General features: G+C 43.3%; 1 protein-coding gene across 3 annotated transcripts in view; it reads left to right on the top strand.

Moving 5' to 3' along the window:
* The window catches only part of mpp7a (MAGUK p55 scaffold protein 7a), a 142000-nt gene that overhangs the window by 74510 nt on the left and 54967 nt on the right, over positions 1 to 12523 (top strand). For all 3 annotated transcript variants that reach the window (XM_067577440.1, XM_067577438.1, XM_067577439.1), the window contains one exon: positions 1295 to 1426. In XM_067577440.1, coding sequence (XP_067433541.1) covers positions 1295 to 1426 — 132 coding nt within the window. The remainder of the gene's footprint in view (positions 1 to 1294; positions 1427 to 12523) is intronic.

The following is a 12523-nucleotide window of genomic DNA, read 5'->3' as shown; positions in this document are numbered from 1 at the left end:
AAAACCTATATGAATGTCTGACTGCCCGTATTTCTTGCTTCAACTGATTTTTTTTTTTTTTTAATGATGTTACCATGTTCTCAGATCTAAGCAATTAACTACATGAATAGCAGATAAAGGTAATTTTTGCCTTTGTTACAGATTGGACAGTAGAAAAATGACAGGAAATCAGGGGACAATAGATGGTTCATGACATGCGACAAATCCCTGGCTGGACTCGAAGCGGGGTCCTTGCAGGTCGCGGTCAGCACCCTAAACCCCTAAGTCACAGGAGTAATGATGGCGAAAACTATAAGAATAAGGCCTAAGTAATAAACTGGAATGATCCTTTAAGGTTACAGTCAGAACAAAGGGAATAAATAGAGCCAAGTCCTCACTAGTAAACAAAATAAAGTGTGTGTGCGCATGTATGCTGGTCAGCTTGTCTCTCAGTGGATCCCAGCCACAGAGCTTCAGTTGTGTCTCCTCCTCTCATCTGCTCCCAGTTAGCAACATCTTGAACGCTGTACTGCAGCATGCTCCCATGTCATAAAACACACTGCTCCTCTTCTCACCATATCCTTCTCTCTGTCTCTCTCCTTCTCTCTCTCTACTTTTGTCTGGCACATGGGGTGGAAGATGTTTTTCTCACTTTCTCTCCCCTCCTCAACCACGGAAAAAGCAGCACGCGTCCAGCTGCATCTTGGTCCGGACATGGAGTCGTTAAATAGTTTGAAAAATGAATGTCTCAATGGCATCATTCTTGTCTGCGTCCCATCTCCTTTTTTATGTCTGCTCGTGAATGTGTGAAATATCTGAGGCGGCTGAGAACTTCATTACTTTGAGCCTACCGCCGAACATCGCAAAACATTGCTTCTCCGAATGTTCACCACCTTGAACTGGAAAGCATCAGTACTGGAAACATTGGCCAAAGTTGCCCCCCCCCACTTCTGCTCACTATCCCTTGTGAGCAATGGTCCAGGGCGGGGGCTGGTTGCCTTTAATCAGAGAGATGTATGGAGGGAGAGCATGGACCTAATGACAATTAACGCATGTAGCTACGAGTTACTGGCCTGAATGCTTTCAAATCCATCAGCCAGCATTTCAGGGAGACACCCCAATTCATAACCATCCTCCCTACAGTCTCTGCCTTTTCTCTATCCTGCATAAAGGAAAAATGATAGAGTGAACTCTTAATAGCATGCATTATTTTTCTAATTAGACTACAGTAAGGTTAAGGCCTTTTTTGGTTTGACTGATAACCCTTGCCTATTGTTTCTTTCCTCCCCTCCTTATATCTGTCTCCTTTTTCTAGAGCCTCCTGTCGGTCCACGACACAGTTGCCCAGAAGAATTATGACCCTGAACTACCTCCACTGCCAGAAGACATTGACGACGACGAGGATTCAGTGAAGATCATAAGACTGGTTAAAAACAAGGAGCCTCTTGTAAGTCCTAATCTTAAGAAATTATGTATTTGATTAATTTGTACATAATGGTTTTCAGAAACTCCCAGAAGATTGCAAGATGTGGTTTTGGAAGTAAAGAAAAACATTTCTCCCTACATAAATTTATCATCAGGTTCTTTTTTATTTATGGCTACGATCTTTATGTCAAGAAAATCCTGTTATCTAGGTTTTGCTCACTAATCTCTGCATTTCTGAATCCCTTTTTTTATTAAAGCAGTATCCGCACCACGAGTCAAGCCAATACCATACATGCTTTCGAGGTACTTGCCTGTGGGAATCCAACCCACAACCTTGAAGTTGTAAGCACACCAAAACCAACCACAATTACCCTGCTCTTGGCCATGGGTATTTTCAGCCAGTCTAGGCTCGGTGTCTGCGAACGGCTTCCTTTTCTATCCTGGTCAGTGTTGCTCTCTCATTGTAACATGCTTCTCATGTCCGTGCTCTTCAGACATTGTCTCAGACGTCAACAACCACTCTGTCTGTCTCAACCTCGGGCCCCAACTGTACAGCAGCGACATCTTGGCCAGCCCTCTCATTTTCACTCCACCCCTCGACATCCTGGGTGTCTGTCTGCATTATCTGATAACTGCCATTCCTTGCATTCCCCTGCCTATGTCAGCTGGTCAGGCGCATTTGGGAATGGGCCTCTGCAACCCCACCAAACCTAATTGGTGCTGGTTTCATACCTTTTAATTTTTCAACTCTCTTGTATGATTATCTCTGTTTTGCTTTTGTTGTGATCCCTTGATTCTCTTGACTGACCTCAGTGTCCTGCGACACATAAACACTCCACTACTCAAGTCCTCGATGGCCTGTCAGAGACCTCCATCTGTCATCATAGCACTTTGTTGTGTGCTGAGGCCCCGCCTCTCTTTGATCTGTGCCGGACATGGCCTGGCCCGGGCCGCCTCTATTTTCACTTTGTGGTTTTCACCCTGACCACCATCTTGGCTCCAGGCCGGCGCACTCCTCTCACCACACCCTGGGGAAAGCAGAACACACCTAAGCCATTTTTGGGTTCCTGCCTGTTGCATATTCCGTAGAGCTGCTGAACGTAATAATGTGGCTTGGAGGAATTCTCGCTCTCTCTCACAACACACATTGTCGCGGGTGCTTCCTGCTCCGGCCTCTCCTGAGTCTGATGTTGGATCACATTCCCTGAAACCATAATGTGATTTACACCCGTCCCAGTCAGCTTAATCATCTAGCTGGTGTTATTCCATTACGCGACTTTATTCTTTTTTGTCTAAGTGATTTGGCTCCTGAGAACACCTGAAACACACATTTATGATGTGTGGTATTGTGTATTATTGCACAATATTGAAGGTGCTAATTATGTAGAATATATTTTTGTAGTGCTCAAGTGGCTCAGTTGTAGTTTATAGGTTAAGGGTACAAACTGGTCATTGTGTGATTCAAAGTGACTATATCTAAATAGAGAAGTTGCTGTTCCTCCAGTGTTCAGTTATGGGTCACCACTAGGTCAGTTTTATAAAAAAAAAATTAGAGAGAAAGTATCATTTATTGTTTTTCTAAAAATACAATGTGTGATCAGTATACCCACAATATTTTTGCACTGGCAGCCCTTTGAGAATTGTTTTTTACCACTTAATTACGTATATTCACTCCCCACATCATGCTTTGATGCACAAAAGGCTACAAATTTAGAGTTGTAGCTGGGAATCAAGTCATGATAACTTCCAAAAATAACATTTCATTCGTAAAGGTAATAGCAACAGCCATCGAATCTGTCAATCCCATAGCGGTGATGATTGGTTGCAAATGTATAGCTACATTTTGCTGAGAAAACTATACAATAACGTCTTACATGTAGGAATAATAGGAAGCTCATTTCAACTCATTGCTGAGAAGCGGTTTCACTCCTCTAAATCTTAACTGCCCTCTCACTGTCCAAAGGACCCACAGGGCACAACCTCTGCCCATAATCTCCTGTGGCTATAATTTAAGGCTTGACCGTGGTGTGGACAACAGTAGGATGATTCTGTGGGACAGCCGGTTGTATATTTTTTCTTTTTCTGTGTGTGCGATGACAGAACAATGAATACTAAAGGACTAAATGACATGTGCATCGGTGCTATATTTGTACGACAGCATAAACAAAAGAGCACCTTCAGTCAGCACAGATGTTAGTGCAAGAGACTCAACCCTGGCCTCCTAGCAGCCTAGTTCTTGGAACTGTACTTGCCTTAAATAGATGACTCTATGCCTTCATCTTCTATCTTCTCATTTACAGTCACACACCTTTTGATCAGAGCCTATAGCTGTTCTCTGTCGACGACACTGAAAAATTAGAACGTCCAGCCTATATAGTATACAGTCCACCAAGAGAGTAAGATCTGAATTTATCAAATAGTTCCTGTGGGACTAACTTTATGGAAAAAAGTAGAACTTCTTCAATAGATACTATATACATGTACTACTGTGTAGCTAAAGGCTTTTTCACAGTCTGTAAGTCAAGTCTGAAAATAATTTATGGTCGGTAATTTGTCATTTTTACTCACAGTAACCTTTCACACCAAGTCAGCACCATTTTTCTTCAAATAAGACTGCAGCAGAAAGAAGTGAAACCTGTGAGCATATCTCTCTCTGTGTGTTATGTGAGCGGGGCCAGGGACTCCACAACGCTTTCACGTTTTTTGTCTTTTCTCCTGCCTGCCTTTTTGCATCGTGTATTTCTCTTTTTTCGAGGTTTCTCCACAATCTTAGACCTCCTCTACTGCAAACATGGTTTGAATAGCATTTTAACTTTAAGAGTTGCGTGAGCACCAACAGAGATCAATAATGTGCATGCCCACCGTGACACTCTTCAGGCTGTCGATAACCTTCCGCCCTAATGTTCTTCTCTGTGCCCACTTTCCTGCTTCTAATACAACTCTTTGACACAGTTGTTTGTTTTGAACACAATACTGTGCATGAATAGCAGCAATACAAAAATTAATACAGATGTCTCTTGGTTAGTTTTAACACAAGAACAACGTTGAAATCAAATTGCCAGAAAAAAACAACAGTTCTTTAATTTGTATGAATTTGCTGACATTGATATATGTTAAAATGTTGTACTTTTTACGAAATGGCCCTAATAGTCCTTACTAAACGGTTCTGTTACTCGTCATTTATGAAGGTGAAGCTGCCCTGTTTTTGTGACCCTCTAATTTGACAGTAAATGTTACGGTTCTGCTTTTACCCATCTCTACATCTGGCCCTTGGACATGGCAGGAATTGTCATCCTATATGTCTTTAAAGGGAAACTGACCCTAATGAACGGTTCGATCGTACATTAAGGAAACAGACAGCAGGTCAGATGCTCATGGTGAAGTCACGGCCATTCCCCTAACCAATAAAAAAACCCCTCTAATTGTGCAGTATCCTCATTCACTGCCGCACCAAATTGATTTGGATGTGCCCTTTAACTCACAATTTCATATAATCAGCCTGAAATTCTCAAACTTGACATCATAACAACAGGGCTGTACATATCTAATTTCCTTTTCGTCTCTCCTTACTTTGCTCTCTTTTATTTTCTTTCTCGTTTTCTCTCTCTTTCACCATCTGCCTTTGTCTCAATCTATAGTTCCGTACTGGGCTGTAGTTAGCACGCAGACCCCCTTTCCTTATGACTCATCCATTAAGTTAATTGTGATTAGTTGAGTGGATTGTATTCAGTAGCTCTGATTTATTGCTATCATTTCTCAGAGCGTGACTTCATGCCACATTTCAGTGAAACTATCTTCCAGTTCAGCCTCCCTCTTCTTCTTCTTCTTCTTCCCCCTTTCTGTGTTGTACTCCCTGCTCTCCCGCTGCTCTCCCAAACCGGCTGATTTATTAGCTCGAGTGCCGGGACAATGAAATAATTGGTTTTGGAGAGCGGCATAAACATGTGCGCGCATACAGAAACATTAGCTCGGCCATGTCTCTTTATTGAAAGAATGTGTTATTTTGGATAAGGTTTCAGAACAGTTTTGGTGGGGGTCTAAATTTGAGTGTTACGGGGATTGCGTCAGGGCTGAGTATGTGGCGGGTGTTGCTGATATACTGGTGTAGTTTGCCTCTAGTGATAAAGGGCTTGAGTGCAGACTGACTAATAGGAGAACTGTAGACAAAAGCTGGAAGAAGCCAGAATGCACTGGTGTTACACAATTCACGTCCCCCAGCCAAAAACAAAAAGACCCTGGAGCTTGGAGGCTCTAGAGAGGCATAAAACATGCACTGCAAAAATCCACCTTAGAAAGTCATATAGTGTTTTTTTGTTTTTGTTGTTGTTGTTGTTGAAATCTCAAATCAGCCATTTCTTTTAATTAAGTGTAATTTCCTTGACACTGCTGTATTTTTACTCCATATTCTGACTATTTTTAATGATTATTGTAAGAATTACAGGCTAAAGAACTTGCTAATTGACATTTATTTGTACCGCAAGCGCCACAGTGTCACCCCAAAGCATCCTGGAAAATTCAAATTCTCACACACACAAAATATGTTAAGTAGCAAAAGAGGACTTTGAACGCCCACAGGCGGGCACACCACAGCTGCTCAGGGTGACCATCGGTATGATGTGAGAACATTAGAGGCTGACAAGCCTGCTGTGGCCGGCTCTGTTCCTCTCATTTGGATGTTCTCGAAGCCCTGTGACGCAGATGTAAATAGCAGACTTGGAGATGCTCGCTGCGTATGCCCCGCTGTTTTCGCGTTCGTTTTATACATCACTTGCCGGCTCTCTCTGTGGCACTCAGTCGGTGCCTGTTCTCATCGCTGTCGGAATGCCGTTCATTCATTTCTCCCACTCAGTTCATCTTAAATTGTTTTCCTGCTAGCACACCATCTTTCCCTTTCTCAGTGTCTCGCTCGCTCCCACTCTTTAATTCATTTCTTTCATCTGGTTTTGCTATCAGGTCCACTTTCTCTTGTCATTCTTATTTATTTAAGCTTTCGGTAACACATTTTATGTGTTACGGTATTAATGCTTTTATGAGATTTCTACTTACATATAATACATGCAACTGTCCTTCAAGTGAAGAGTTGTACCTTCTTCTCTTCTCTGTCATGTCTATGTGGACACCTGTTGTTCAGAGTTGTAGATTATATCACATTCCTGTTGTGCATTTGCGCAAAATTATCATTACCAGTACAAAGTTGACACTCCATCCATCCTTCTCTCCCTTGATTCTTCCATCCCAGGTTGTTAGGCATCATTAGCAGCCATAAAACCCCTGTTGCCAGGAATGTGACAGGATCAATGTCAGGCTCTATCGCTCTCCTCCTCCTCTTCTTCTTCTTCTTCCTTTTTCCTCCTTGCTCTGTGTTGTTGCATACAGAGGATTGGTTTTCCCATTATGACTGGGTGTCATTGGGTGCAACTAAATGGAAACTGTAGACTGCAGGGTCTGTGCCATCCATTGCATATGCCAACCTACATAGCATCCTGCCTGGCACCAGCTAGCACCAATCAATACAGCTATACCACTACTGGGCCCGGCCACCCAGCCGCCTCAGCCACTGGATACCAGTGGATCGGCTGGACTTCTCATTATAGACCCACAAATAGCACCAGTTTGACTTCAGAGCTATAGTAGTCGCTGCACATACAGATGTAGATGACATGTCCAACATTATTATTGTAAAAGCTCCAAGTACATGATTGATGTCGGTGGATTTTCTTTACTTAATAAGGGAGTTGATCATTGCGACGAGACAGGAAAGTCTTGTGATCGATTCGGTTTGTGACGGACTAAGTTTTCCGTGAATGGCAGTCACTGGAATGAGCTATTGGCAATTTGACATGCCATGCTTTTCTCATCTGCAGCGAGCGGGCCTCCGCTCCTCTCTGACACAATTAGGACGGTCGGATTGCGGCTACTCTGATTCCATTTGTCTGGAAGCCCTCACAAACACATTCATTCAAATTTGCAGACAGTGTCCTTCTCAATCGAGTCTAAATACCGTCCACATCATTACGTATTTAAACTGTGCCGGTGTGAATGTATACAAAGGCGGATTTACACAGTGAATAAACCCCAACATTGCTGAAAACCATGGAGAGAATCTCTTGATTGAGACAGTTATCAAAGGAGGAGACTGAATAGATCTATGTGTTTTTTTTTAAAAAGTGACTTTTCTATTGTCTGTTTACATCAGAATGTGGAAAGCAAGGGGAAAGTAATGACACTGGCTGGGAATTAATGGAGCAGCTAATGAGATTAGAGCAGACAGCACACATGTTAGTGTTTTACAGATAGACCCATGTGCTTTAAAAGCAATACATCTTTCACTTGATGGATTAGGCCACAGTGTCTTGGGAGCACTGCAAAGGAAGATGGAGCACTATACTCGAAAACATGAGGACAAGTGGAGAGCACTGCTGGTGTTGACTGGCTCACTTGTGTGTGTGTGTGAAGCTTATTTATGTGTGCTTTGTGTGTGGGTGTAGTAGAGTGTGTGTCCATCTACATGTGCTGAATGTGTGAACATAAAAGGGCCTCAGTTCCCTTTATATTGTATATTTCCTTAGTTTTATACAGTATAATTAAAAACACTACTTTACTTTGTATGCTTCCTTATGAATGTGTTTTAAAATACACTGATATTTGGTATATCCTATAAATGCAGGAGATTGACAACATTTTATTTGACACTCAGAGTAAAATCCCTTTTATAAAAAAAAATTTAAAAAGTAACAAGTGGATGGGGTTCGTGGTTTAGACACATACCATATACTTGCAAAATAGCACATTTTGATTCCAGCTGGGGACCTGTGTGGCATGTCATACCTCTCTCTATCCCCATGTTTCCTGTTTCCTTGCGAGGCAGCTGGATTCGTGAGATCATGACATCACAAGATCATGCGAGAATTGCACTTGTGTCCGAACCACCAGTGGTTCGGACCAATGAGCATCGTGAATCCAGCTGCCTCGCAAGGTAAGACAGTGATAGACGATGATAGACAGATGGTTCAGCCAATCATTTGCCAAGTTTCCATGGACGACTTCTCAGATGGTTCTGTGTAACAAACCAGGCATGTCAGGTTATGATTCCTGTCCATATCTCTACTGTCATGACCTAATAAAGGCAAAATACCAAAAACTAGAAACATATTGAGATTAAAATTGCATTTATCATTTCTATCATTATCAAGTCTATAACAGATTATCATGGGGAATCTTTCTATTCAAAATAGTTTATATAAATGTAAAATTAAATGTGTTAATATATTTTTGGGGGAAATCAATTGAGAAACAGTTTTTGTATACATAACTAGATGGGAATGTGTGCTTTTGGCTAATTCAGTAATAACATACCTTATAGATTAAGGTATATCATCACATTCATTCACACATTATTTAAAAAATCCAATATTGCATAAAGCAGACCTGGGAAAGCCTCCTCTGTGTTGGGTCGTATGTGTGCTTGTACTACACTCAGTCCAGAGGCTATTACACCACCCTTGCAGCCTGTTGAGTTGTGAATGTGAAAACATGCACGGCTTCCAAAGCCACATCTGAGGCATTTCCCAGATCCTAATCTCACGGCCCTCTTAAATAAAACGTCTTCCTCCCATCATGTGTAATCATAAACGTAGACACACATCCCGGCGCTCTTGCTCTTTTCCGCTTGCCATTCCGAGAGCCAGAGAGCTCGGCGGCTGAATGTGGGCATTGTTGCCCGTCAGGCCGGGCGCTCCTTAGCGGCCTCACTTCCCAGCCCACTTTGGAAATGAGAAGTGACATGTGAAAGTGCTGTTTTCTTTACCAGGGATAACGGCAGGGAAAACACTAAACAATCCCAGAGCAGAGATGGACCTCTCTCCGCTACACAACTGTCTCTTTGTATGCGCTCATACAGCTCATGCAGGGCTCTCAGACAAGACAGACATACACACACACACACACACATACGGTACATAATGACTAAATATCTGGCACTGTCCAGCTTCTAGCAAAGAGATGGCGATTCCGCTCAGTCTACATAGTGATTCATGGGGACAGTATGGAAACAAATAGACACACTTGGTGATTCACATAGATTCACACACTCAAATTCACCAGCACCTGTCTGAAATACTGAGGTGGGCTGCTAAGTATGTTTTCATAGCAACTGGGTAATGACTTGCTCTAACATTAAGGTTTAAAGAGGGGGTGGAGGAAGACAAATGAAGGTAAGCCGTCCCGTCACAAGGCCCTCTGCATTACATTACCTGGCAGCTTCTCCTGGAATCCATCGTGCTCCCCATAATTATCATAATAATGACCCGCAATTTTCCTTTTTCTCAGTATACTTGTTAATTACGACCGGGAGGTCAAGACCAGGGTTAAGGAAATAAAAAGGGAAACCAGAGCCTGGTTTAGTGCTAGAGGGAGACTAGGTATGAGAGAGGTAGGGTGGGGGTGAGTAGCTTTTATTAGTTGCAATCACAAGTGATTTAATAAAACAGGTGGAAAGGCATGCAACAGGTCACCCAGAGGGGATTGGCCCTGCAGCGGCAGCTCTGTTGTATCAACTAGAAAAATCATTTGACATAAAACCTCAAGTACCTTTCACTGCTTTCCAGCTTCTTTCTCTTTTCTCCCTCTTTTGCAACAATAATGTAGGTTTTCATCTGTGCTCCTGCTAATTCTTTACAGCACTGTATTAATCTTTATAGGTGACCATAACAGTAAATGGATTTTCTGATCATGACCAAATACACTAATATTACATGATTTTACTTTTTCTGAGCAGAACTGGAGTCTGTAGCATTTGAGGAAGTATGTAAGAACTCATAAATATGCTTGGCTCAGTGTGTGGAGCAGTCATGTGTGTTATGTGTGGGGGGCACTATGCCATCTCAGTGAGGTAAGATGAAGTGACACACTCCAACACCAGATATGATTGGAGGTAATTGTATTTTAATGTCCAGGAGGCCCATTCCCACTTTGTATTTGGTTTTTCCATGGTCAACATCTGGTGTGAAGAACACCAGCATGTGTTTCCACTACACTTGTATTTATACCTCTAAACATAGCAGTCAACACAGCAGTCAGCAGGAGTTTATTGTCGCCGTTACACTTTTGCTGTTAAGTGACATCATGTCAAAACACGTCGGCCTCTTTGCCCAGGCTGCTCTCGTTTGTTTTCCCTTGTCGCTCTCAATTTGGAGGGAGAAATAATGTTTGTCAAATGCCACGGCGTTCGGTTCGGTTCACAGGGCGATGTTTTGAGTGGTCGTTACGGACCGAGGGCCGTGGGTTTGAAATGGAGCCCCGTGCTTGTTTTCCCTGGCGGGTTAGGAATTGTGGAGTGGCTTTGGTTGTGGCCGTGGCTGAGGTAAGAAGATCCTAGGATCCTTCTGTTCCACTGTGGTACTTTCTAGACAGGCCACACATAGCCTGCCCCAGACCCTGAGACGTGTGATGAGCCAGGCCAAGACAACTGGCCAGCCCTCTCGTCATCCATACAACCGGAGTACAAGCCAGCTTCCATCATGTCATCCAGCCATCCATCCAGTCTATCAGCCAGAGGGCACTCTAATTGCCCTGTAAAGATTTAGCTTGCCAGACGTTCATTTTGTCCAATCCCAGCCAAGCTAACCTAACGAGACATCCAAAATTCAGCTTGTCTTACTCCTCTTATCTGCTGTAGTTTCAGGGCACTACCGTGCACTGACAGTTCCCTGGACAATATTGCCTCCATTCCATTCCCTCTAATAAACATACACTCTCATACATGAGCAGATCCAAAGTTCAGTCCCTATTCGATTTTTTTTGTCTGCACTGTATGAGGTGTGAGCCATTTGTCATCACATACTTAATGTGGCTGCCATGTCAGCATGTGTGTTCCAGTGCATGCGCTGGGAGGGGTGATGGCTTGATATGGACAAGCGTCGCTCCAGTTCTCCTCATCACACAGTGAAGACTAAGCCGTTGTGTTCAAGCCAGCCCAACAATAACAGTCAGAGGCATTTATGTGTTAGAAATGGAGGAATAGAGCTGGGACCAGCAGCTGCATATGGAGCTGATCACGTTAGGAGTGGAGGCTTTGGATCGCCTTACTGATGACTAATTGACCACAGCTAGAAGGCCCTCCTCAGTCCAAGATGACCCCCCTCTCATCTCTATTTTTGACTGTGGATTTCTGGGCATTTCTCTTTCTGTCCTCCAACATTTAATTTCTGGAGAGACTTGCTCTTTGGAGTCTATTTTTATGCTCATCTAACGGGCAAACTGCAGCAATGGTTGACAACAGGAAGGGAGAATCAGTCCCTAACAACGTTAAAAAAAGTGTTTTCACCATCTTGTGTGCACACCATGCTATCTTTTTCCATGCAAATAGCAGAGTCGAGCCACTTGATGGTTAAGTGGCGCCTTGTCTCTAATTGCTAACATAGCGTAGCCCATTCATCAGGCTTAGTGACTGTCCAGCATCAATCATCCAGTCTTTTGAGGTTTCTCTTGGGCATGTTTGGCCTGACTTCAGGTAGAAACCCACGGCAGCGCTCTCAGAAACACACACGCAGACACGCTTGCATGCACACAAAAACACACCTACACATGCTGTCACTCATGCGTGCATGTGCTTTGACAGACGTAGACATTCCCCTTCTGACTTCCTGCACTGTTTCCATGCACAAGGAATAGCCTGAAATGGCTTCCATGTGCCAACAGGCGTTGAAGGCTCAGTGTAAACCTAGCCATCAGTTCATGCTAATGTTTAGCTGCTATACCAGGAAGCCCATCTTGGTGCTCAAGAGTCTTTACCTGCCTTGTTTCTTCCTTATATATGCCCCCACACGCACATCTCGCAGCTTATTTAGGTTCTAGCCTGACTGTTTATGTATTTGTTTAACAGAGCAGGGACTCCTCATTAGTAGCCATGCATGGCTGGATGCTGATGATAGCACCCACAGGGTATCGAGGCACAGGGGAAGTTGATGCTGAGTTCAAGAGGTTGGATTTGCCCCCTTCATTCCAGCTGCCTCTCAGTGCTTCCAAGGTATTCGTCAGGCCTCCAGGAGAGGCTGATGTACCCCTGGGGGATTGAGAGAATGAAGGCTGACTGTAGCTTGTAATGAGGTGGAGGGGGAAG

The sequence above is a fragment of the Thunnus thynnus genome, chromosome 21, assembly GCF_963924715.1.
Source record: "Thunnus thynnus chromosome 21, fThuThy2.1, whole genome shotgun sequence".
Lineage (NCBI taxonomy): Eukaryota > Metazoa > Chordata > Actinopteri > Scombriformes > Scombridae > Thunnus > Thunnus thynnus.
This window is presented reverse-complemented; position numbering and strand designations above follow the sequence as displayed.